General features: G+C 33.0%; 10 protein-coding genes and 1 pseudogene across 11 annotated transcripts, besides 3 other annotated features; 5 read left to right on the forward strand and 6 right to left on the reverse strand.

Annotated features, from left to right (window-relative positions):
- Window positions 1-45: 45 nt before the first annotated feature.
- TVAGG3_0957720 (uncharacterized protein) lies at window positions 46-1,534 on the reverse strand (the record flags this gene model as incomplete). Its single annotated transcript, XM_001582789.2, has 1 exon — window positions 93-1,523. The coding sequence occupies one exon, from the start codon at window positions 1,521-1,523 to the stop codon at window positions 93-95; it is 1,431 nt and encodes a 476-aa protein (XP_001582839.1).
- A 348-nt stretch (window positions 1,535-1,882) lies between these two features.
- On the reverse strand, window positions 1,883-3,104 carry TVAGG3_0957730 (thioredoxin-like family; the record flags this gene model as incomplete). Its single annotated transcript, XM_001582788.1, has 1 exon — window positions 1,968-3,104. One exon carries the CDS (start codon window positions 3,102-3,104, stop codon window positions 1,968-1,970), a length of 1,137 nt encoding a protein of 378 aa, XP_001582838.1.
- Window positions 3,105-3,679: 575 nt separating this feature from the next.
- TVAGG3_0957740 (uncharacterized protein) lies at window positions 3,680-5,839 on the forward strand (the record flags this gene model as incomplete). The annotated part of the gene is made up of 1 exon (XM_001582787.1): window positions 3,680-5,839. One exon carries the CDS (start codon window positions 3,680-3,682, stop codon window positions 5,837-5,839), a length of 2,160 nt encoding a protein of 719 aa, XP_001582837.1.
- A 1,329-nt stretch (window positions 5,840-7,168) lies between these two features.
- Window positions 7,169-7,375, reverse strand: TVAGG3_0957750 (uncharacterized protein; the record flags this gene model as incomplete). The annotated part of the gene is made up of 1 exon (XM_001582786.1): window positions 7,169-7,375. One exon carries the CDS (start codon window positions 7,373-7,375, stop codon window positions 7,169-7,171), a length of 207 nt encoding a protein of 68 aa, XP_001582836.1.
- Window positions 7,376-7,478: 103 nt separating this feature from the next.
- Window positions 7,479-8,519: a mobile genetic element.
- Window positions 8,520-9,515: 996 nt separating this feature from the next.
- Window positions 9,516-10,023, forward strand: TVAGG3_0957770 (Chain X 40s Ribosomal Protein S23; the record flags this gene model as incomplete). The annotated part of the gene is made up of 1 exon (XM_001582785.2): window positions 9,530-9,964. The coding sequence occupies one exon, from the start codon at window positions 9,530-9,532 to the stop codon at window positions 9,962-9,964; it is 435 nt and encodes a 144-aa protein (XP_001582835.1).
- A 348-nt stretch (window positions 10,024-10,371) lies between these two features.
- Window positions 10,372-11,096, reverse strand: TVAGG3_0957780 (SNAP receptor protein; the record flags this gene model as incomplete). The annotated part of the gene is made up of 1 exon (XM_001582784.2): window positions 10,410-11,075. One exon carries the CDS (start codon window positions 11,073-11,075, stop codon window positions 10,410-10,412), a length of 666 nt encoding a protein of 221 aa, XP_001582834.1.
- A 2,469-nt stretch (window positions 11,097-13,565) lies between these two features.
- TVAGG3_0957790 (dynein heavy chain binding) lies at window positions 13,566-15,364 on the forward strand (the record flags this gene model as incomplete). Its single annotated transcript, XM_001582783.1, has 1 exon — window positions 13,572-15,287. One exon carries the CDS (start codon window positions 13,572-13,574, stop codon window positions 15,285-15,287), a length of 1,716 nt encoding a protein of 571 aa, XP_001582833.1.
- A 109-nt stretch (window positions 15,365-15,473) lies between these two features.
- TVAGG3_0957810 lies at window positions 15,474-16,329 on the forward strand (annotated as a pseudogene). Its single transcript has one exon. A coding segment is annotated over exon 1 (856 nt).
- Window positions 15,474-16,409: a mobile genetic element.
- Window positions 16,382-16,409: a terminal%2Cinverted (terminal inverted repeat of Mariner transposon ID:TVAGG3_0957800).
- Window positions 16,410-16,412: 3 nt separating this feature from the next.
- TVAGG3_0957820 (amelogenin-related protein family) lies at window positions 16,413-18,053 on the reverse strand (the record flags this gene model as incomplete). The annotated part of the gene is made up of 1 exon (XM_001582782.2): window positions 16,413-18,053. The coding sequence occupies one exon, from the start codon at window positions 18,051-18,053 to the stop codon at window positions 16,413-16,415; it is 1,641 nt and encodes a 546-aa protein (XP_001582832.2).
- Window positions 18,054-18,789: 736 nt separating this feature from the next.
- TVAGG3_0957830 (guanyl-nucleotide exchange factor protein) lies at window positions 18,790-21,426 on the forward strand (the record flags this gene model as incomplete). The annotated part of the gene is made up of 1 exon (XM_001582781.2): window positions 18,817-20,799. The coding sequence occupies one exon, from the start codon at window positions 18,817-18,819 to the stop codon at window positions 20,797-20,799; it is 1,983 nt and encodes a 660-aa protein (XP_001582831.1).
- Window positions 21,427-21,922: 496 nt separating this feature from the next.
- Window positions 21,923-22,536, reverse strand: TVAGG3_0957840 (positive regulation of lamellipodium assembly; the record flags this gene model as incomplete). The annotated part of the gene is made up of 1 exon (XM_001582780.1): window positions 22,079-22,318. The coding sequence occupies one exon, from the start codon at window positions 22,316-22,318 to the stop codon at window positions 22,079-22,081; it is 240 nt and encodes a 79-aa protein (XP_001582830.1).
- Window positions 22,537-25,123: the final 2,587 nt, after the last annotated feature.

The following is a 25,123-nucleotide window of genomic DNA, read 5'->3' on the forward strand; positions in this document are numbered from 1 at the left end:
TATTATATATATAACTTCAATAGAGTACCTAGAAAAAACATTAAGTATAATACTTAATATATTTTTATAAATATAATAAACAAATAATAATATTACATTGTTGAGTCCTGAATTGTCATGACAACTCCACGAGGTAATTGAGTGATGTTTCTCACGTATAGATAAGGTAAGAAGTTCAAAATGATCCACAAACTTCCTAAAACATGGAAAAAGAAAGCGAAGAAAATCAATTTGTTTCCGCCAATCAAAATCTTGTTTTCGCTGGCGTAAATATTGAACTCTCTGACTTCTTTTTTATCAGGATTTGCAGTGAATGCTAAATGGCCATTTCCTTTGAAAAGATACGTCTTTGAGTAACCAGAAGTATGGAAATGATATGCTCCTGTTGTAGAACTAATTATGGAACCAACTCTGGTCATTAGTCCGGCTTTTTCATCATATTCAGATGCGCCAAAAGAAATAATCATATCTACAGGCTGTGAAGCGAAGAACTCTGCAAATAAGATGTCCCTGCCAACAAGGAAAGCTGTTCGACCAAGTGTTGTGTTCAAAACAAGAATTTCTTGCATTTTGTACAAAAATGGGACTTTTGACTTCTGATGATGGACAAGAGGGAACTGGGTGGTTCCATTAGATGTAACAACGTATAAAGTATCTGTCTTATTGCTGGAATGACAGAATGTAAGTAATGATTTCGATTTTAACGAAAGTAGAAGTGAAATATCACCTGTAATTGGCATATCGATGATTATAAACTCTGGGTTGCTCTTTACTTTCTTAATTAACTTGCGGATTTTTGAAACGTCTGTATTATTGAAATTTTCAATGACAACAGCCTTCGCTGGTGTTTCTGATCGTACAAAGAAGAAATTAAATACAACAACTGCGACAATAATGATCGGAAAAACCCTCATATGAATTCTAAATTTTCTTCTTCCTAAATAGCGGGCAACACGCCACATAGATGTATATGATGCGAAGAATCCAACTGCAAAAGCAACTCCTGAAGGGCCTATGAATCTTAATGGAAGAAATGTGAAATCTGAAAACGTATTACAAAAAGATGAAACATGAATTGAGGTACCAAGGTGATCAATAACCGCTATAAATTCAGCAGAACATGTTAAAAAGATTGGAAATGAAAATAAAGTAATATTACTTACAATTCCAAATCTTTTCGTTGTTAAACGATCAAATACTACTGCCATTACGTACATTGCACCTCTGAGTAAGTCTAAAACTGTAATTCGTGGATGTAAGTGATCTTCAAAAGGCTGAATTAGAAATCCTGTAAACCATGTAACAAAAAGAAAGAATATATAAAGGGTAACGAGACAGATGCCACTGCACTTTCTCGTGTACTCGATTAATGAGAGAGATAGCAAATAAATTGTTGGAAATGATGGAAGAAAGAGGACTGCGAAAATAAACAAGGAAATAATGGACACCTGTCGGACTGCATGATAAATAATCGAATGGCTTCGATTGTCGTTCCAGAAAATGATCCAATTCAGAATTCCCATTTTTAAAATCTTGTCAGTTTTCAAATACAATGATCGGATTCTTCTCAAATATAATTGATAAGATTATGATCGCTGTTCCAATTTAATATAATATCTATAATCAACAGCTAATGTAAAATCGTTTCTATTTATCGAAAAACGATTACGCTTCGTTTTCCATTTTGAAAATTTGATTTCCTTATTTTTAGCCGACTTCACTCTGACTTTAGATTTTTTATGTGAGAGAACTCGGATTTATGTAATAATCTTTTTATTAATTGATGGATTATTTATGAAAAATTTTGAATAAAATGAAAAAATCTCACATATGGAAAATAACAAAAGTATTCATCCGTGAAATTGAGTGCATATGATTAAAATTGCATAATTTAATAGTATTTTTTTACATAACAAACAAATAAGGAAAATATATCAATTTTTCTCAGTTTTTTCCATGTTAAACTATTATACAGTTTCTATTTTTTGCATGTCTTTGCTCATTCTGTTCAATCTGCAAATCTCGATAATCATATAAATTAGAATCGATAAAAGAACAATAAGAATAATCAGCAAACCAATAATAAGATGAATGAATTCAGCTTGGGCTATTAATGACTTCAGAATGTTTCCAGAAGCATATTTAACAGTTTTATTTAAAAATCCGGAATTCCAAGCGTCAGCAACTTTACCTTTATAGATAAGCTTTGCTCCAGAAAGACGACCAATGCCAGCAAGGAATGGCATTTCTGAAGGGGCTGCTTTAACGTATTTTAAGGAATCTGTATCTTCTGAAGCATCTACGTATCCATAATTAAGTTTGCAATTGCCTTTTGATATGGTTTTGAGTGCCTCTCGCTGAGAATCTACAATTTGTCCGTGATTAAATAAAATTGCTCCAGGATTTTGCTGAATTGAATGAATTAGCTCATATGGAGAGTAGGGATGAAGAACACCGAATTTGTATTTGTTAATAAATGACTCAAGTCGAAATGAAAAGCCGGAAAATGTGTTTTGGCAATATTTTGATGTATAAGCTGTTAATTTCGGATCTTTAATTGACGAATTGATCTGAAAAAGGAAAACGTCTTGGAAATTTTTATAATATTTTGTTAATTCGCGAACTTTTTTATAGTATATATGATTTTCAGAAGGAACTTCTAGATGGAAAACGGAACCTCCGTCTGTATAGTTATCTAAAGTTTCTTCAAGTTGAGATTTCGAAGTGATTTCTGTGAAGGAGTAATTTAACGTCTGATTAATCCATCTATCCCAACCTTCTGGTCCTCTTTCAGGTGATTTTGGCCAGTATTGTTCATCAGGACCATTTATTAAATATAAAGTTGGTGTTCCGCTGATTTTGAAGAAACTACATGATAATTCTGAATAGCAATCAATCATTGAGATGTAAATATCATCTCTATTTCCTAATCCTTGGGAATAAGCTTTTATTCCTTCAGGCAAACCTTGACAATAAGGGCAGTATTTGTTATAAAGTAAGAGAAATATTGGCTTGTTGCGAATATTTCTAAGTTTTAGTTGAAATCCAGCAATATTAAAGTTCCACCAAGTTGATGAGATGAAAGCTGGAAACCAAAACAACATTATGAAAGAGATTAGAATATACACTCGTTTTAAGAAAGATAGAGCAATGAGAGAAATATATTGGAAAAGTTTATTAACATATCTCATCAAATTTTATATTATCAAATATTCATCAAAGAGAGTGAACAAATACATATTAAACAACGAGTCAAACATAATTAATCAACAGGATTGGCATCTATTTGAATAAGACAAAAAAATCTGATTAATAAAGTGAGTGCCAGTGAATTGATTAATCAACACAAAATGCAATTCATTAATATGATATAGAATAACTATTCGTAATATAATAAACAATCAATTATGATGTTATCCATTAAAATTCGATGAGAATTCATCCATTTTCAGTTATTGGAAAAAATGAAACTCACAATGTATATTTTGCCAAAGAATTATGCTGAATATACTTGGACTTTTGATTGCTGTGTAAATTTGATTTCCAAATTTTATAAACATTACGTTTTCGATGTATTCAATAAGTAATTTTATCAATTAATATTAAATATGATTTATTCAAATGCTTTATTTAGATGTTACTTTGTGCATGTAAAATAACGTGAAAATTTTTCTGTTGAATGTCGGAGGAAGTGCCGCAAAAGAGGCCTATGACTGTGACATTCAATGTGGAATATAACAGAGGTCCCACACGATCCAGTACTAGAACATATAATCAACCAGCTTCAGAAGGAGCGACATTACGTCCACAATCAAGAAAAATTACGGCAAATCTTAAGACAGCAGATCTTTCACACATATCAGACAGTAAAACAATTCCAAATGTTCCTACTTTTATTCCAAAAGAGTTCGCCCGCGAAGTTAAAACTCCGATTCCACTCAAAGAAGGAATGTCAACACACGACGCAGACAATAACCAATGGCTTACTCCTGTTTTCCCATCTCCTGCTCCTACAGATACAAGGCAAGAAGTAGAAAATCTCGGTCAATGGTTAAATTCTGTTTTAGAAAAGAACCAAAAAGAAACAAAAGATCCAATCGAATTAGCTACGAATGCAAGAAAATGGTTTACAATTGCTTACGAAGAACTTTGCCGTCAAGTTTCTGCAGAATCTCCTGAAGGATCAACATTATTGTTGTCAATCTGGAAAAGGTACCAAGAATTGTTTGCCAGAGTTGTCCAATTGCATCAAGAAGAAAAGACATACTTAGTTAACTGTCATAAAGAAAGAACATCAGCATTAAAACAACAAGTTGACCAAACACAAGCAAAACTCAAACAGATTACGCAACAATATCGCGATGACCAAGAGAGATGGTCCAATTCTCGCGAAAGAGATGAAACAAAATTTGCAAATATGCGAAAAAAGTTAGATCTTCAAGTTAAGAACAAAAGATCATTACATATGCAGATCAAAGCTCTTAGAGAACAACTCGAGAGTGGAAAACCCATAGAAAAAGTGGAAGAACAACCTCCTGTTGAAGAACAAGAAGAAAAAAAGCCGGAAGTCAACATTACTAACCACCAAGTATCCGAAAAAGCCCATAACATGCGTCAGAACATCAAGAAAGACTACCCATACATGTATGATACCATTGGAGCTTTAGATGATATTTCCAGAATCTCAGATCAAGACAGGCAACCATCGATGCATACACGAGAGCTATTCCCATCAATTCTACATGACCTTCCGCCCATCAGACCTCCGAAAATCCGCTCTTTAAAGTGGTGTATGGCAGCATTTAGTCATTTCTACGCTTTAAGGCTTTCAAACCTTTGTTCCAAGAAGCCTACAACCAAATACACCGCAAACAGACAGCATTTCGCCGAGGATATCTATCATCATCTGATATCTTTGTTCGGATCTCCTGTTGAAGCCGCGGAAACCTTCTTTGACCTTGTAGAAACAGCTAAACAAAATGCTGCCAATGGAAACAGACGCTGCAGACTCTTCCTTCAGTTCATAGACGCTCAAGCTCCATATCGTGACCCTGTTTTTCTTGATTTTTACTGTTTCTGTCTTGGCAACTTCATTATTACTAATACCCAACAAACACTACTGTTTGAGGACAAGCTTGATGAGAATCCACCTGTTTTCTCACCATGTTCCGGTTCAATTGCAATTGATTTAGCCAAAAAAGTGTTATATTCCATATCCGAAGGTGTTAATGCTGAAGGATACTTGAACAACATGAAAGAGGAGCTAAAGATATCAAATGACGACGAACAGATTGTTTCTGAAGATGTTTTATTGGATTATTTAGTTAATTGTTTTGCGACGGAAGAAAACAGAATGATGGATCAATTGCATGAACAATACGACATGGATGCAGCTCAATACGGTGGCATTGTTACTCTCGGACAATTCCAAACACTCGCGATGTTCAGTTCAAAGAAATTGGCTTCACGAGGTTATTTGGATATGATGAGAGATACTTTTTTACGGACAATGTCAACTAAAATATCTTTCCAAGATTTAGTTGAAGCAATGCATAGACAGTCAATGCTTGTTCCTATTTCCTTCGAGAGAGTGGATTACAACGTGGACACTCATCTCGATGATATATTCGCTTTCATGAAGGAAGAATACAACTTCCACATGCCAGAAATAGAAGCGAAATTGGAGAGAGCAAGAAAGACAGATAATTCACTTTTCAAACAGTTGAATGCGGCTAAATCAAAGTTCGAACAGGTCGTCGAATCAAAGAGAGCTGGACCTTTCACAGAAGATGCACAAAGAGAATTGTACGAAAAACTTAGATCTACAACTCTTGAATGATTAATTTTTATTTATTTGTTATTTTTTTTTTATATTTGTGTTTTAAAAGATATCTTTATTTTGTTTATATAAAACCAAATCTAATATATACATATATATCATTACTCACTTTTTCCGAAACCAAAAGTGTCGGAAAAAGTGAGTATTATATATTCAAAATAGTTATGACACTTTTACGGGCTTATAAATAAGCCCGAAAAAGTATCAAGCAACTATTAAAATATATATCGTCGCTCCTCCTCTCAAAAAGCGACTAATATATTTTGAATATATTAGTCACTTTTTCATTTTCTAAAAGTGTAGAAAAAGTGAGTAATATATACAGATATATAATTACTTGTACCAAATTGAGAGCTTAATATAAGCGTCAGCTAATTTAGTATAGCTTTCATTATGGAACTAGAAATTCAAAGTATGTACTAAATATAAAAACATTTCACTTTTTTCGATTTTATCCATAATTTGATATAACATATTCTCAAAATATCTAAATTAGTATTCTATATATACCTCTTTTGTAAATGGATTAGTTACAGACAAAACTGTTTGATCTGAATGATATTTTTATTATTATTTTTTTTTAAATTAAATTAATTTTGATTTTTTTGCTTTATTTCAGCCTGATAATCACCATCACATGTAAAATGGAAGAATAGATTAGAGAATAATTATTAGAGAATTCTTTGTCACTTTAAAATTATTTCCACCAAATTTTACATAATTTTGAATTTTCAATGAGTCGCCTCAAAAATTGAATTATATTCAATTTAAAAGAGACAAAAATTGAAAATACAGAACATACTCGATCATATCCCGGAAATTGAGTTTCACTCAATTTCCGGGATATGATGAAATTTTTTTCCATAAATTGAATGTACTTTCAATTTTATTGGCGGTTGGAGCTCAAAATTCAATTTTTAGCATTTTAGGAATTTTCTCACTTTTCTTCCAAATTGACATCCTTATCATATTTATGCAAAAATATTTATAATTTAATAATATATCATTAGGATTTTTATTATATTGAAATAAATTGATAATTATATTGAAATAAATTGATAATTATATTGAAATAAAATTTTCACTTCATTATTTTTGTTGTTGTTCTCCAATGGCTAAACATAAACCATATCTGTCCAGAATAATCTTCAGACGTAACAGTAATGATCCATGGAAAGTTTATTTGATCCAAGGCCACGAATTGAAAAAAATGGATTTTGAATATCATACTCAAGAAGAACTAAAAAATGTTCTTTCGGATATAGAGAAATTTTTGGGTATTACGAAGTCCGCTAATGATCAGACCTCAAATTGTGCTAAGCAGCCAATTCAAGAACCTCTGCCTGAAAACATGCCCGATCCAGCCTTAACTGAAAACATGCCCGATCCAGCCTTAACTGAAAACATGCCCGATCCAGCCTTAACTGAAAACATGCCCGATCCAGCCTTAACTGAAAACATGCCCAACCTAGCCTTAAATGAAACCAATGATGCACAGAAACCTGATTTTGATAACCCATGGGATCTTGATAACATTTTTCCGGATGGGTGTTTTGATTCAGATCATGAGTTTTTCAATTCAGATGGAGATTTGGACAATTCCAGAAGTGGTCCTACTTTCAATTTTGAATTTTTTTAAGGGTGCACACGAGAGGATTATGTAAACTTCAGAATTTAGAACCTTATTTTTAGGCATTATCTTGGCTACCTATTTAGGCTCGAAAAGCAAAAAATATCAAAAAATACAACTTGACTCCATTATGACCCTTTCATGGAGGTAGTTTTTATCCGCTAGTATTTTCCCTTTGAATCTCTTTACAATTCGAAATCAAATTCAAACCTCAGTAGAAGAAAGGAAGAATCGACTTACTACGGTTGTAATACGAATAAATACATATATTTAATTATTTTTATTTACATAATAATTGTTTGAAGCTCATATTCCATCAAATTTTTAAATAAAAACATTAAAATGTTGAAAATGTTCATATATTTTAATAGGGTTTTGGCACTTTATTGAGGAATTACTACATACATAGTCGAACTGAACTTGATATTTTGAAATTTAAATTATTTATCAAAATTAAAATTTAATTTGAAATTTATAATTATTTAGTCATATTTTGCATAATTCTAAGTAGATTTTGTAAAAAATCAAGAAAGAAAAATTTTAACGTGCTTTATTTTTTCTTTTTTATAATAATACATATTATTATATAATTAACATATTCATAATGTTTCACCCTTTCAAAAATATAATCCTCCTCCTCTCAACTAAACGTACATACGGGTGGCCTCTTTTTTCAAAAAATTAAAATTTGAAATTTTGGGCTCAAATATTAGAGATCTTTTCAACCTTCAACGATATATGTTGTCTATATCAGACCTCCTTTCTTTTTGATACTTAACATTGTTCCTAAATCTTAGCCGTTAAGGCTGTTCTGAAAATATTTTTTTTTCGAAAAAATTCGAAAAAAATTCTTAAAATTCAAAAATCCCTTAATTCCTGAGGATTTTGGAAAAAAGTTTTTACATGAACATGTGTATATTATATGAAGTATATTGATAAGGTAAAAATCAAATTTTATTGCATATTCATCGAGAAAATAAACTAACGAATCCCTCAAAATTGAGAGGGTAATCCTCCTCCTCTCAAATAAACGTACATACGGGTGCACCCTTAAAAAATAAGTAGAAAAATAATATTGTGATAAAAATCAGAGATTAAAATAATCAAAAAAAAAATACTATGCATATACAAGTTTTCTATGAAATATGATATTATAAAGAATAAACAAAGATATTTCTAAAGTAACAATGATTTTTTGTTTTTTGTGATACATTTTTAAATTTGCAATCACAATATATATCCAATCTTGCACCCACGTATATACATTATAATAAGAATTATATGTGAGGTGTATAACCATGATTTATTATAACTAATAAAATTTGTTATTTGCCTTTTTCGAATTACATTCGATTTAAGTTATTGAAAGAACTTACAGCAGTATTATTATACATTTCCACTTCTTTTAAAGATAGATTTAGATTCAATACAGATTATAATCTCATTATTCTTATTTTTTGATTAAATTAGATTTACTATTAGACATTCAGCATACATGACGCATGTTATTGCATATTTTATCTGTGTGGATCACAAATCAATTATAAGTGCCAAAATCACATTGAGATGTTAATGAATATAGTTACTTTACCAATCTAACACCATTTTATGCTAACACATGACAAAAAATTTTAGTATTGATAATTATTATTGATATTTAACTAAATTTATGAAAATTCAATTATTATATTTTTTTTCACCAAATAGTTACTTCTTACTTCTCTGTCAGGCAATTACTCTAACTCCTGAATGTCATCTGTTCATACCTCAAAAACAGAGTGGAGGCACTTCTACAATTCCATTAATGTTAATGAGTTTTTTAGAATGAATGTACAAAGAAATCAACTATAAATCGTCTAGTATGATATTTTTAATTAATAATTATGATTAAAACATTACTTTTTAATTTATTCCTTTTTATTTGTCTGGTAAAATCAATTTTAATGCATGATTTATTTATTACATGTTTGATGTAATTAATGTGCATGGGAAAAATTCCAAAATATAAAACCTGAATTATCGCTGAAAATTTTGAGGGGAGCGTTTGGCCGGCCTTTCTGATGGGTAAGTCTAAAGCTTGCGGTCGTCTCGCTGCTCGTAAACTCCGTCTTGCACACAAGTCCAACTTGTGGGCTTCCAACGCATACCGCCGTTCCCTTGGTACATCAATCTACAAGACACCACTTGAGGGTACATCAATGGCATCTGGCATCGTCGTCGGCAAGGTCGCTGTCGAAGCCAAGCAGCCAAACTCTGCTATTCGTAAAGCTGTCCGTGTTCAGCTTAAGAAGAACTCTAAGGTTGTCACAGCTTTCGTTCCACGCGATGGTTCCCTCCGTCTTATTGATGATAACGACCGTGTTCTTATTGCCGGTATGGGTCGTTCTGGCCGTTCTGTCGGTGACCTTCCAGGATGCCGTTTCAAAGTTATCAAGGTCGCTGGTTTCTCCCTCCTTGCTCTTTGGCTCGGCAAGAAGGAGAAGCCGCGCAGCTAAATAAATACTCTTGGGTTTACCGGTAAATAAAAACATATATTACGAAATACAAATATTATTTTAATAATCATTTAAAATGAAATACTGTACGAAGTTCTTGGATTATTTCATGCCTTACCTGATCAAATATATATTAAAAACATTAATTATATTTGATATCGATTTTATTTCATGATTCTCTTTTTCTGGCAATGATATTATCTTCTATAATTCATATGAGAGAACGAGGGAGTGATTATTTTTGGTTTCGATGTAAGCATTAATATGGATTCTTAAGATCTTGTTGTATTTCAAGCGAAATGAACTGAAATCATAGAGCAGAGTATATTCTATTTAAATCTAAACTTATCTACAGTAAAATTTAAAAAGTAATTATGAAAAATCAGAGATCGAAATAAATTTTTGATATTATAAAGAAAACTTGATTTAGAGAGAAACTGCCAAATTAAGCGGTCTTATCCTTCTTAGTGCACTTGAATCCCTTGCAGAAGATCAAGAAAAGGATGAAGATAAGGACAAGGGCAATGAGTACACCAAGAACGTACCAACGATATCTCTCCCAGCACATTTTCCTCTTGACTGTGTTAGCAGCACGGTGGAAGACTTCAGCGTGTTCCTTGATGTTGTTGGCCTTTTCTTCCATAACTTCAAGCTTCTCACCACGGATGAGAGCCTGTGTAAGGTTTTCTGTCATCTTCTCCTGAGTGGCAGCAATGTTGCCCTTGATTGTAGCAATCTTCTGAGCGCGCTCCGAGTTGTACATTGTGAAGAGGGCCTGAATTTCTGGGGCGAACTCCTTATCCTTGGAGTATGGTTGGAAGTTAGCGCCTTGGTTGGCATATTTTGTACGCCATTTCCTCTGAAGTTCTTCGAGGAAGGCCATACGAAGCTGAGAGCTAGCAGTCTTCCTTGTAAGGCAGAGGAAGTTCATTCTGTCATTATCAGCAAGTGATTGGAAAACGTATTCTCCTTCTTCGAAAATGTGATTTGGCTTCTTTGTATCGATGTTTTCAAGCATTTTGATAGCAATGCTCTTGTAGTTACCCTCAATTGTTGAGTACTCGGCGAGCGGTTGAGCACCACGAGCAACTAAAGCGTAGACAAAAGACATCTGAGTTGACCGAACTGATTTGAAAAGTTTACACTTCACTTTTTTACATAAAAATCCCGACGGCTATTTTTTTGAAAGAATTGCAATTTTTATCGAAATAATAGAATTGGGGTTTGCTATGAAGATCAAACAATAGAAAACTATTGAAATTTTCAATTTACATTCAAAAATATCTGGAAGGAAATATTCAACGATTTCAGATGATATTTATAGATATCACTCACATAGAATCAAAATCATCGTTTTTTTTATCTCGGTGAGATTTCGAAAAATCAAAATTCGAATCTGAATTAGTCTATCTAAGGGTTTCGTTTTGCTAAAATTGTCACTTTTATAGCATATTTGTTTTTGGATGTTTTGCGAAACCAAAAAAAAACTATGATATACAATGTGTGTGTAAAGAAAATACTTTATTTACTAGTTAAAAAATCATTTGGTATTGATCAAGTTATTTTTTCTGGATAAGATATTATATGGATAATTGGATAGAAAATACAATTATATAATCTTGTACCTGGTTTAATTAAGCTAATTGTCATCAGAAACTTGTAATTTTTATGAATTTCAGATTTTCTTTTCATTACTGCTTTTCTTAATAGGTCAAGTTCTTATTTACGTTATAAAGTATGATATTTACAAATATCAAGTTATCATGTTTTTTGAGAAATTATGAGAAACAAACAAAAATGAAAAAGATAGGAATAGCAATGAATAGTGATGTGGGTATAGAAAATGTAAGAGATATGAATGCAAAGCAATCAGTATTTAGGATATTGACCATAGATTTCGAAAAAAAAATGCTGCATATTGAGCGAAAACTATGATTATATTATAAAGCTGTCATTTAAAGCATAATGAAACTATTCCCTTTTCATTTTAATCGAATAAGATAGTAAAGATTTTTGAATTAGCTAGAAACTGATGAGATGTTTTCACAAATCAGATTTTTAATCTCTATAATGCATAATTCACTCAATATCTCAATTTTGATATTGCGAGATATTTTTGCTATCGGTTTCGCAATTTTGACACAATAGCAAGAGGGTTCTATAAGCATTATTATCAACGTAGAATCTGAATATCATATCAGAAAATGTCGCAAATCTGACATTTACCCGACCAAATAGCAAAAATAATTGAATACTTTTCGCAAAAACTTGAAAAATCGATAAAAATATGAAATATAGATATTAAAGAGACTTTTTATATAATATTCATAAAGATTTTCCAAAAATATGATACCGCAAAATTAAAAAAGTGACGTCTTGAGTGGAGTCAAATGTCGAAATTGCTAGCTAAATGTTTTTTTAGCGAAATTGCGTATTGTACGTTTTTTTCGCAAAACGAAACCCTTAGTCTATCAATAAAATGGCACTCTTCTGAATATACTAAACTTATATTTTTCAGCGAATGAACGCTGAGCTTTCATTCGAAAGATTTCTCTCTTATAAAAAGAATTGCGGATTATATATTTGAAGACAAGATCTAATCGCGTTGTTGTAGCTCCCCTAACAATAGTTAATCTCTGAAGAAATTGCTGTCAATTAATATTCAAACATTTTCGAGTTGATTTATACATCTATTTTGCTATTGCAACATAAACTAAAGAATATTTCATTGTTTCTTCTAATCTCAAATATAAATGCTTTCAAGCATGATTGATTAAAGTTGAGTATAACTAATATCTTTGGAGACAAAACCTGTATTTAAAGTCAAACTATATGCAAAGAAATGACTAAGCATTAGATAAATCAAAGATTTATCCTTATTATTTTAATTTTAATCATCATTTTTGTACACAAATGGATCTTAAAGAATTGTGATAGGTTGAAGTACTCAAATTGATGATTTTTATTTTTCCTATAAAATATTTCGAAGGATAATATATTTAGCAAATGGGCAAAATTCAGTAAAGATCCGATAGAATTGAGAACATGCTTTCATTGATCTCTTATTTTCGACGAATGAGAATGTAATAAGATAGATTTAGCTTTCTGATGAATTTAGAATTGCTAAGATGGCTCTGAACACTTTGACTTCACTAAAATGTTCCTGTTACAGGATTTTGATGTAATTACTGCCCGATATTTCCTTATATAAATACTAAAAATTAAGAATTCTAAACCGCCTCTAAAATATTATCAACCTGATATCTATGTTTTAAAAATCATCAAAATCATCATTTCATTTCCGAAATACTCCAAATCCCTTGGATGATCAAGAATTCCGTAGATTTTGGATTTGAATTTAATCTTCAACATCGATCTTAGCAATCCAGATCAACAAATGATCGAACAAATAGGCATGCAATCTATCCATTGCCAAAGGGACATGATATTTAGTAATTTCCAAATTTTTAATCAAAATTATCTCGAGAATGACGTTATTTTTGTTTTGGTTCAATTTTTGAGTTTATATACTAGTAATATATCGCTTTTGATTTCAAGAGCTAAATTTTGAATTTTTTTTTCTTTGCACGTTACAAAAAAAGAGAATATGGAACAAGACTCAAATAAGCAAGCTGAACCTGAAGTTAACATTTATTTAAGTGAGACACCAACAATATCTCTTTTTTGTCAGCAAAGCTCTGTTGCATCTCTTGCAAGTGCCGAAGCTGAAACATTAAAAACATCAAATGAGCGTTATCATACATATCAACCAACATCAACACAAGATAGAGGCAACCTTACATTCCACCTCTTTACTAAAAATAAAGATACACAAACAGATAAAGTAATTAAAAATGATGTCCAAATTCAACTCGATTCTCATCAATTAATTCTTACAAACTCAAATCCATTAGAGCGTAAGATCAAGCATGGACCTCTTGATCGTCTCAGAGAAGACTGCCATCCTTTAGCATCAAATCAATGGCAATCTACACCAGAAAAAACACTTCTTGATAGCTCAGCACGCATTGATTTCGGTCCTAACTCAAAGGAAAGTGACCAAACTCTCCAACAGTTCAAAGATTTCGGACATAGTTTATTCGTTATCGAAAGAATGGTACAACAGAACATCCACCTCGAGAAAATCTTAGCGTACTCATCTCCAAATTGCACGAGCGATACACAAAATGTCGAAAACTTACTCAAATTCCACTGTTCACAGACATTTTCAAGACCAGTTACAGATTTATCATTCAACTATCAGAGTGTCAACTTTTTCGCAGCTGCATATGGCGAAGTACCCGAAAATATGCTCTCCCAGTACCAAGGGGAGCCTTCTACAGGCTTAATTTGCGTTTGGAACATTTTGAATCCAGGACAACCAGAGAGAATCATAGAAACAGCATCAGTTCCTAAATCTATTGTTTTCTCTGATGGAGTTCCATATCTTATCGCTGCTGGTTTCGCTGATGGATCCATTGGTTTATACGATATCAGAAATATTAAATGCGAATGCATTGCCATGTCCACAGTTGAAACAGGTTCCCATGAAGGCGATGTCGGAGAGGTAGTTTTCCAGCAGAGAACAGATACTCGTGTCAGATCTGAAGCAATTGTTTCAGTTGCAGCCGGTGGAAGGGTCACACAATGGACAGTTGCTAACGGCCTTGAACATAAAGACCTTGTGACCCTCAAGAAGCTGAAAACGGCCGGATCTGATGGTGATACTCAAACTTTACGATATGAAGACTTACATTGTGTCAGTTTCTCCACTTCTCAGCCGAATATATACGTTGTAGGCTCAGAAGATGGCGCCTTATTCGTTTGCGACACTCAGTACAATGAAGATTTCGTACAAAAACTTTTATTCCACTACAGATCTGTTTTAACTGTGAAGTTTTCACCGATTGCTCCAAACTGGTTCATTTCCGGTTCATGCGATGGCAGTGCCGCCATTTGGAACACTCAGCGCCAAACACCAGTTTCGGTTTTCTACTTGAACAAGGCCAATTTCAACTCCATCAGTTGGTCTCCCATTTCTAGTACTGTTTTCGCTGCTGCTTGCAGTGATGGCGAGTGCAGGATATGGGATGTTTCCGTGGACAGCGTCGATCCAATCGCTAAACTCAGCACATACGAGAAGAAAGAGTTCACAGCTGTTGATTGGTCACCTAAATTACCTGTTTTCATTGCTGGAAGCACTTCTGGCGTTGTTTACTTGTCGAAGGTTGTTGGAATTGCTTCTTTGGCTAGCGGAAAGACAAGAGAAGAAGAAAAAGCTCGCTTTGAATCAGTTATACAAACAATCTCTAACCAAGAATAATTTGTATATTTTTTATCTTATTGTATATTTTATTTACTTTACCTTTCTAAAAAAATAAAAATGAAAATTAAACTCTTTATAATCAAATATAACTCCATCTCAACTTATACAATAGTTTCTTTACCTGACTGCAATTAAAGTTTACCATTGAGTTCTCGATAACTAAATTTTTACTGCTAATTTAAAAAAAATAGTTATATAACAGCCGGATCAAAGAAAAATCAAAGCAATTCTTCAAGCGCTAGATGAAGACCCAAGAGCATCACTCAGAAGGATAGAGGAGATGACAAAGATACCACGTACAACAGTCAGTTATTATCTGCACAATTATTTGAACTACAAACTAGCGTATACACGTTGGGTTCCGCACAACCTTAATTCAGTTCAAAAAAAATCTAGAGTCCAATCTTCGAAAGAGCTCCTCTCTATATTGGGTGCGTATCAATCCAAGAAGTTTCGCTTTTTAGTAACAGGGGACGAGTCTTGGTTTCAATATGCAACAGAAGCCAAAATCATGTGGATCCCGAAGGATGAAAATCCGCAAACATTCCCGAAGAAAAAAATTGACACACCAATGATGATGTTGTCGGTTTTTTGGGGCGTGAATGGCATCATCGCAATTGATATTCTTCACAAAAAACCTAATACGATGAATGCTCAGTATCTAATTGACAATGTTCTTACTCAAATTATCAATTCTGATGAGTTTGAGAAATCCAAACAACAAAAACAAAAGTTTGCAATTCATTTTGATAATTCAAGAGTTCACAAAAGTCATAAGGTAATGAATTACTTGGTGGAAAACAATGTCAAAGTTGTTCCAAACCCAATTTATTCACCTGATATTGCACCCTCTGACTTTTATTTATTCGGCACGCTAAAAAAGAGAGCTGAAGGACGCGAATTCGCGAGTCCAGATGATCTTGAAAATTTTGTAAGAGAGCAATTTGAGCAATTTTCTCATGATGATTTAAAGCGTGTCTTTCAAGCCTGGATCGATCGCTGCGAACGCGTGATTGAATCCAATGGTGATTATATTTAAATAAACTTTATATATATGTAACTTGTTTATTTCTATTCGCAGTATTCAGGTTTGTGCTAAACACACCTTTGGACACCCTATATTTATTGATATGGATTTGATGGATCAAGTGGAGCAGCATAAATTGGAGCTTGCTGCTGTTGATATGCTTGTTGATATGGTTGTGGTGGAGGATTTGGAGGATAACTTTGGTTAGGATAACCTTGATTAGGATAAACTCCAGCAGGTTGAGCGAAATCAGCATTATAATTGTTGAGTTTCTTCTTCTTCTTTGAGGATCTGGAAGAACTTGAAGAACTGGATTTATGGTGTTTATGTTTCTTCATGCACACCATTATAACAACAATAATAATGACAACGATAATTACTGCTACAATAATTCCAACAATTATACCAACTTTACTAGAACTTAATTTTTCTTTAGTAATTGATGAGTAACCACGATAATCACCACTGTAAGAATTGGATACATATCTAAAAACGTAGTTCGATTCTACTCCATCAATAATGTAAGATTCATCAGTGCTGTCTCTCATTTTAGTTTCAATTGTAGATGTTGAGTCCCCACTATTTTGTTTAGAGAACGCTTGGTAAAAAGATCTTTTAACTTGAGATTTTTCTGTAGCGTTTCCATCAGGTAACGCAACGTATTCAAATTTATCGGATTTGAAAGAAGCTTCTCCATCGTAAACTGCAGCAAAGACAAAATATGTTGCCGAGGATTCTTTTACAGGTCCAATTCCAACTTTTTTGGTTCCTGTTATAACAACGCCTTGATTAAAAGTATAAGTCATGATATTAAATATTACCATATGAACTTCTCTTGTACTTGTTGCCTTTATTTCTAACAGTGCTTGGCTAAGAACATGAACTGCAGCAGTACTACCTCCAATTGGAGCTCCGTAATTTGAAGCACCAACATTTCCTTCAATTCCGTCGAATTTTGTGAAAACTATAACTGTACCGGCTTTGATGACATAAGCCTGTTCATTTTGACCTACAGTAATCGAGTTACTTCCGTATTTTAATCTTGGATCTAAACCATCGTAAAAGATCATCATGTCGTGAACAAAGACACTAGTAGAAGCAATGAGTTTAGCCTTTGCGGAGTCAGCTACGAAATCAGAGGGATTGAGGCCCTTGGTTTCTGCTGATGTAATTTTAACATTGGATGATCCTTCTTGGGCCATATATGCAACCTTGAGAGAGAGTAATCTAACATTTGGTACACTTACTCCTGAAGAATCAACCTCTTGGATGTTTGATACGTTACCATTCGTATAATAATAAAGTTTGTTGTAGGCATTGGTGCCAAGATCAGCACTGAATTTGGTATTAGTCATTATGTTCATGCAATAGTACTTTTCTTTAGTCATACCAGTATTGAAAAAGTAATCTTCGTTTGCTGAAGGGTTGATTAAAAATTCGACCGAAGTACATTCTGTTGGAACCAAGAAAACTCCCATTTGAAGTGTAGATGATTTATATCTTGATTTAAATGAAAATACTTTTTTCAATTCTGTGACTTTTGTTACTGGGGAAGAAATGAGAACACCATTTATTTGTTCATATGTGAGTTTTGAAAAAGCAAAGTAATATTCGTAACCTTCAACTTTGTTCAAGTTGAATTGGATTTGTTCAACGGATTTATCAGTTACATCTATTGTAAAATAGCCTGGACCTGAAATAGTCATGCTTGTATAGGATATTAGAAAGTAAAACATTGCAAAATGAAAATGATACTTGCTTTTATTTTGATTGCAACGGTAAAACTTTCAATTTTATCGAAAAACGGCTTGATCCTTTCAATTTCGATTTTAACTTTTTTTGATAAATTATTAATATTGAATTAGTTTGTCAGAAGTGATAATTCATGAAATGTTTACAATTTTTTGAAACTTTACATTACAGACTTATAATTATATAATTGATATAAGAAACCCATTAGTGATTTGGAGCGATCAACGTTTTGAATTTTAATAAAATATTTCGATGTTCATGCGGTGACAGCAGCAAATTGCAGATGAAGGCTATGTTAGTAACATTTATGTATGAGGTGCAACAGCATAATTTTCAATTCTTCAATAATATTATAAATACTTTATTATCTCGTACATTTGAGATATATTTATTATTACTATTCAAAGACTTACTCTGATGATGGATGATTTGCTGCTACTCAAAAACCAATATCAATGAATTATCATCATTTGTGAATAATAGACTTTCAAGTAATATAAACATCACCAAATGAATCCAATTAAATTAGATATAACCTGCATATAGAGTCAAGAGTTCTAGACTTTATTTTTATTTTCGAATATAATTTGATATCCAATCATTTTCCGTTTTTATTGTATTGTTCTCCTATTTATGTTCAGGTTGAATGAAATAAGATTATTAGATCCAAATAACCTCAAGTTGGGAAATGATGTTTTTTATGTCACAAGTCAATTTTAATTTTTTTTTTCGAAATTTCAATATCAGATGAGTTCTTATATGCCAACACGATATGCTACTCTTGCACCTCGCTCGATCATGAACAAGCATAGGAATACACAGAGCCCGGTTCTTAAAAAACCTCCTCTTCCAATTTCGCCTGAATTTGATTCAGTCTTAGCAGCTCATGCTCCCAAGGATAGCGATTCAGTAGATCGCTCAGAGTGGCTCAACAAGATTCTTGAATTACATCCCGAAATCAAGTCTTTGCGCGAGAGCGTAAATCCAATATGCAGAGCCGCTGAATTTGGAAGGCTATATTTACCATCAAACAGATATATTCCTCATGATGTTACTTTAGCTTTAATTTCACAGCATTTTCGTACTTTAGGTTTAACAGAATCGCAAGCAGCCTTACACAATGAGTGGGGAAGTGATTTCAATATTCCTCCTCACAAGTTAGAATCCCAGCTTGCGTTACTGATCCAAAGAGGTATCTATCGTGCAGAAAAATTCTGGGAATTATCCATTCCATCTATTCACACTCCACCGACACCAAAACTGACTCAAGTTGCCCTCGATGAAGCCATTTCTACGATCATTGGTGCCTCTTCCAGCGTTGTTGAAGATTCGAATCCAATTGAAAATGAAAAACCATATGATCCTGCTTTTTACATTACAGAATTGGATACAGAAAATTCCGAGAAGACAGAAAACGCATCAGAGAATACAAGCAAGGAACCTCTTGAAGCTTCTCTCAATCAAATCATTTTTTACGTTACGGATCCAAGCATTACAAACGCTTCCGAAGTTCTTAATGCTCTGATTCTCACAATCCAGTCCCTCACCTCATCCCGAGTCTTCTTCTTCAAAATAAGAGATAGAATTCGCCAAACTTTATCTCAACTCGAAGAAGTCCAGAAGAACAGTAATCGTCAATCCTCATCGAATCTTGAGGAGCTCAGCGATGAAGACAAGAAGAATATTTCAAGGGCTGAGCGTTGCGTCCAACTTTCAATCAGATTATTCAAGGCCTGGGTTAAAAGCGCCCTTCAAGACCTTGAGCCTCAGATTATTGACATGGCACAGCAGTTTGTTGACAACGAATTAATGGAAAAATACTCAACACACGTTTCAAATATTTTCGAACGCAAAAATTCAGTTTCTCCACAAATGACATCCGCGAAATCTCCTCAGAAACCACCACCAGCAGTAGATATCGGTAACTGTCCGAACTTGTGGACAGGCGGTTTCGACTTATTCGATCTTCCAATTACAGAACTTGCCAGACAGTTAACTTTCTGGTCATACACGAGATACTACAACATCAAGCGCGACGAGTTACTCGATGGAGCTTGGGAAAAACCACGTCTTAAGTACAGAGCTCCAAATGTCATTGCCTTGACTCAACATTACAACAAATTAACAAGCTGGGTCGCACATACTATCCTCAGCGAGCAGAATTTCAGACGGCGAATCGAAAAGATGAACAAAATTATTCAATTGATGAAAGCACTTTTCGGTGACAACAATTTCCTTGATGGAATGGGTGTATTGGGTGGCCTTGGATCTAACGCCATCTTCCGCTTGAAATACCATTTCTCCCAGATCGCAATTGACAGAAAAGAGTACTTGGAGAAGATGGAAGTCCAATGCTCGCCAGACAAAGGCTTCTTACAACTCAGAAAGATGCAGGATGAAGCAGTTTTGAACGGAAAACCTGCATTACCTTATCTCGGAATTCTTCTTGCGGATCTCTTCAAGTACGAAGAGAACGTTCAGTTGTGGGTCAACGGACTTATCAACTGCAGAAAGATCAAGGGTCTTTACAACTTCATTTCAAAGATTTTGGAATTCAAGAGGACAAACTACTTCTATTTGTCAATCGACCAGGTCCAGGAGAAGATAGACAACATGGAAATCTACGATCCAGACTTACTCTTTGAAATGTCCCTCGATGTTGAAAAAGATGGAGCTCTATCTGCCGCTGACTGCAAGGACACACCATTGCCAACTCAATCAGCTAAGTAGAGCTTGAAAGTATAATATTTTTATTGATTTTTTTTTATTTTTCATCTTATTGTAAATTTATTTTTTATTATCGACCAGCTTGCGATATATTGTAACTAACAACTTTTTCTCTTTATAAATTCTATTTAATTTAAAAAGGAAGAAAAATATAAGTAAATTAAAACTACAAACATGGTGTAGTATACACTTATTTGCAATATATAGCCTATGATATGCATTTTCACGATAAAACAACTTATAGCACGCAATTTTTTCTTGAATATTTTAAATCGATTAAGGGATAATATAAAACAACGTAATAAATGTTACTATCAAAGCAAGGAAAAATGTAAAAACTTTTGCGTTGACATCATTTTCTCCTTCAATAATTGAATTTGCAAATTTCGATATGAAAGGAACATGTTTCTGGATTTCTAATAGGCATTTAGGAATTTGCTGAATGAACTGGAATGCAAAATTCGAATCTGGTGAATCTTTCATCACTTTCATTGTTTCAAATGAAACGTAAATAAAGAACGCTGCTAATGCAACAAAAAATAATGTCGAAATGCTGATATTTAGTCGAGACATATTTCAAAAATCTCCTAAAATACCTCCTAAAAAATTATGAAAACAATTTAAAATCACCCTAAATATTCAAAATCGACCCCAAAATAAATTTAAACGTGACAAAATTTACAAACGGAATTATGAGAACACAGCGCTCTTACCATCACACAATCAAAATTATTGAAATTATCCTCATATTATTGCTCTTCTACTTGCTCATTCGCGTTGCTTGGGCTGTTACACCTTTTTAATCGATTTTGAAAATTTCAAAATCAAATTTTATTGTTACTCTTGTTTATTGTTTTATTAGTGTTGTATATCAATAAAGATTACTTTTAAAATTTACCATTTTTATGCTAATATCAATGGAAATACCTATAATTTTTGTATCTCATTTTTTAAAAGGAATATTAAACAAGAGCTTTGCAGAAATATACATATTGGCCTCACGACATACATATGATGAATATAACTTTACTTATAATAAAATTTTGAATAATAAAATAATTTCTACTCTTTATCTTGAATAGTTATCATCGAAAAGCTCTTTTATTTCCAAATTTAGGAGTATTTATGCAGAGGTAACCTTTTAATAATTAAAATATAAAAAAAAATAATTAAAATGTAACGATAACATATTTATTTACATATTTGATAATCTCGTAAATGGTAAATGCGTACTTCATACCAGAAAGAATATGCAATAAACGCGATAGATGATAAAATAGCCTTATTCTGCAGAAGCTGGCTGTTCTGTGCAGCACTTCAACTGGTTTTCAATGAAAACAAGGCGTCTCTCGAGTTGTGTTAATTTCTGGTTTAAGTCGGCTAATCTGCCACGTACATTTGAATGGAAAGTGTTAAGGAATCTAACAACACGCATCATACCAAGAGAAATGTTCTGGGCGAACTCACGGTTCTTGAAATCCTTTTCAACTGATGTACGAACGCTGGTACTATCAAATGACATTTTTGGAAAAAATGAAATGAAAAATATTTATTTACCCTTTATTTTTACCCTTTTTGAAAAAGTTAACTCGGAAATAGTTTTTTATAAAGATTATAGAAAGACAATGGATGGATTATAAAATTTACCTAAAATCTTTTGAAATAATTTTCGTTTCAAAGTCAATTCTTTGATTGATGTTGTATTTAGATTTCCAACCTATCAGGAAAAGCATATCGATTAATGGTGCCGTTGGGCCTTCTCATAATTCTTTCTTGTAATTATATTTTATTCTCCATATGTGTTTTGCCATTGAGTTATTCAATATTATGTAATGTTAGAATATAAAATGTATAAAATGGTTCTTTATTTTGCTGTTATCCATTCATCATTTGCACTATTAAGAAATAGCAGTGTAACCATATTAATCACAGTATATTGCATACCATTTCATGGCGTATTTAAGGATACATTATGAAATAAAGTATTAACATTGATCAACTCAATGCAAGTTAAAATAAAGTTTTAAAGGAAAATAATGATTTATATATACTAATTGAACTATAACTTGGAAATCATGATTTTTTTTTGTAATTAAAATCATACAACGCTTTGACTGTCCGTTGTCTACTTTGTATAAACATGTTCTAACTCTTATATAGTTTGCTGGAGTTTAGTTCCCTGTTTTATAATTTCTTCATCATTCGAGTGAATGATTGATTCCATTAGATGAATGACATGTGCTACATTTTTCATTATCAGAATCTCCACTTTACTCTATTACATTTTACATGTGTGTGAGCTGTAACTTGGGAATCTTGAATTTCCTCTTATTTTAATTTTCTCATTTTCTCTCGTAAGATCATCATTTTGTTCCTGAAATTTTTCCAAAGAGCTCTCTTTGGATTTTTTAATTTCATTATTTTTTTGCAGCAATCAATTTACTTTTTTTTCATTTGATTCCTTTAGCAATTCTGCTTTGCTGACTTTAATACAATGTAACAATGGCCTTAATACAATGATCATTATTTACTATTGTAATTAAAACATGTGAATATTGCCATTGTTTGTGAGAGTTTGTCATATTATATACTTGAACAGTATAGAACTTAGTTTGTATTTAAGATGCATTAGACAAATACTTGAAGCAAGTCGTCATTTGATGCTAATATTTTTTGCATAATTTTAAATTGTTTACTTAGGATCTCGAATTTTCCCTTAAGGGTGCACCCGTATGTACGTTTATTTGAGAGGAGGAGGATTACCCTCTCAATTTTGAGGGATTCGTTAGTTTATTTTCTCGATGAATATGCAATAAAATTTGATTTTTACCTTATCAATATACTTCATATAATATACACATGTTCATGTAAAAACTTTTTTCCAAAATCCTCAGGAATTAAGGGATTTTTGAATTTTAAGAATTTTTTTCGAATTTTTTCGAAAAAAAAATATTTTCAGAATAGGGATGCCTTAAACACGCCATTTGACCGGGCGTACATTTTTTTGTTCGCCCAAAAATTTCGCCATTTGAGAAATTCAAAAATTAAAAATAAAATTTTAATCTTGATTTTTTTATTTTCGTGATTTTTTTGAAACTTACATAAGCGATGAAATACTTTTTTTAAGTAATCGTTTATTATATATAAATATATCTTAATAAATTTAATTCCTTAAGGTAGAGCGTGTTCAAATTTAAAATCTCATACAATATTTTCTTAATTGCGTATTTTTCTGAGGTCGCCCAAATAAAGGCGAATTCAAAATTGAGAACTCCGAGGCGTATGGCGAGTATTCAAAATGTACGCCACTTACAAAATATTGAATGTGGATTATCAATTTTTTGGCGTGTTCAATTTCAAATTTTGATATTTATGTTTATTTTATTCAGTATAATGCTAAGAATTAAAATATAAAATTCATAGAATTTTTTCTTTGAAAATATTTTACATTTTTATTAGACCACTCCTAGACTAGTCATCAGGTTATCCTCAGATCATCCTCAGACTACTCCTTATCAGATTACTCATCATCCTCAGACTACTCCTTAGACCCCTCCTCATCAGACTACTCCTCAGATCTTCCTCATAAGACTCCTCCTCAGATCTTCCTCCTGAGACTACTCTTCAGACTACTCCTTAGAGTCCTCCTCATCAGACTAGTCCTGAGACTAGTCCTCAGACTACTCCTGAAACTACTCCTCAGATTATCCTCAGACTCCTCCTCAGATTATCCTCAGACTCCTCCTCAGATTATCCTCAGACTCCTCAGATTATCCTCAAACTCCTCAGACTACTCCTCAAACTCCTCAGACTACTCCTCAAACTCCTCAGATTATCCTCAAACTCCTCAGACTACTCCTCAAATTATCCTCAGACAACTCCTGAAACTACTCCTCAAACTCCTCAGATTATCCTCAAACTCCTCAGACTACTCCTCAAACTCCTCAGATTATCATCAAACTCCTCAGATTATCCTCAGACTCCTCCTCAGATTATCCTCAGACTCCTCCTCAGATTATCCTCAAACTCCTTCTCAGATTATCCTCAAACTCCTCAGACTACTCCTCAAACTCCTCAGACTACTCCTGAAACTACTCCTCAGATTATCCTCAGACTCCTCCTCAGATTATCCTCAGACTCCTTCTCAGATTATCCTCAAACTCCTCAGACTACTCCTCAAACTCCTCAGATTATCCTCAAACTCCTCAGACTACTCCTCAAATTATCCTCAGACAACTCCTGAAACTACTCCTCAAACTCCTCAGATTATCCTCAAACTCCTCAGATTATCCTCAAACTCCTCAGACTACTCCTCAAACTCCTCAGA

This window comes from Trichomonas vaginalis, chromosome I, assembly GCF_026262505.1.
Source record: "Trichomonas vaginalis G3 chromosome I, whole genome shotgun sequence".
In the NCBI taxonomy this organism is placed as follows: Eukaryota; Parabasalia; order Trichomonadida; family Trichomonadidae; genus Trichomonas; species Trichomonas vaginalis.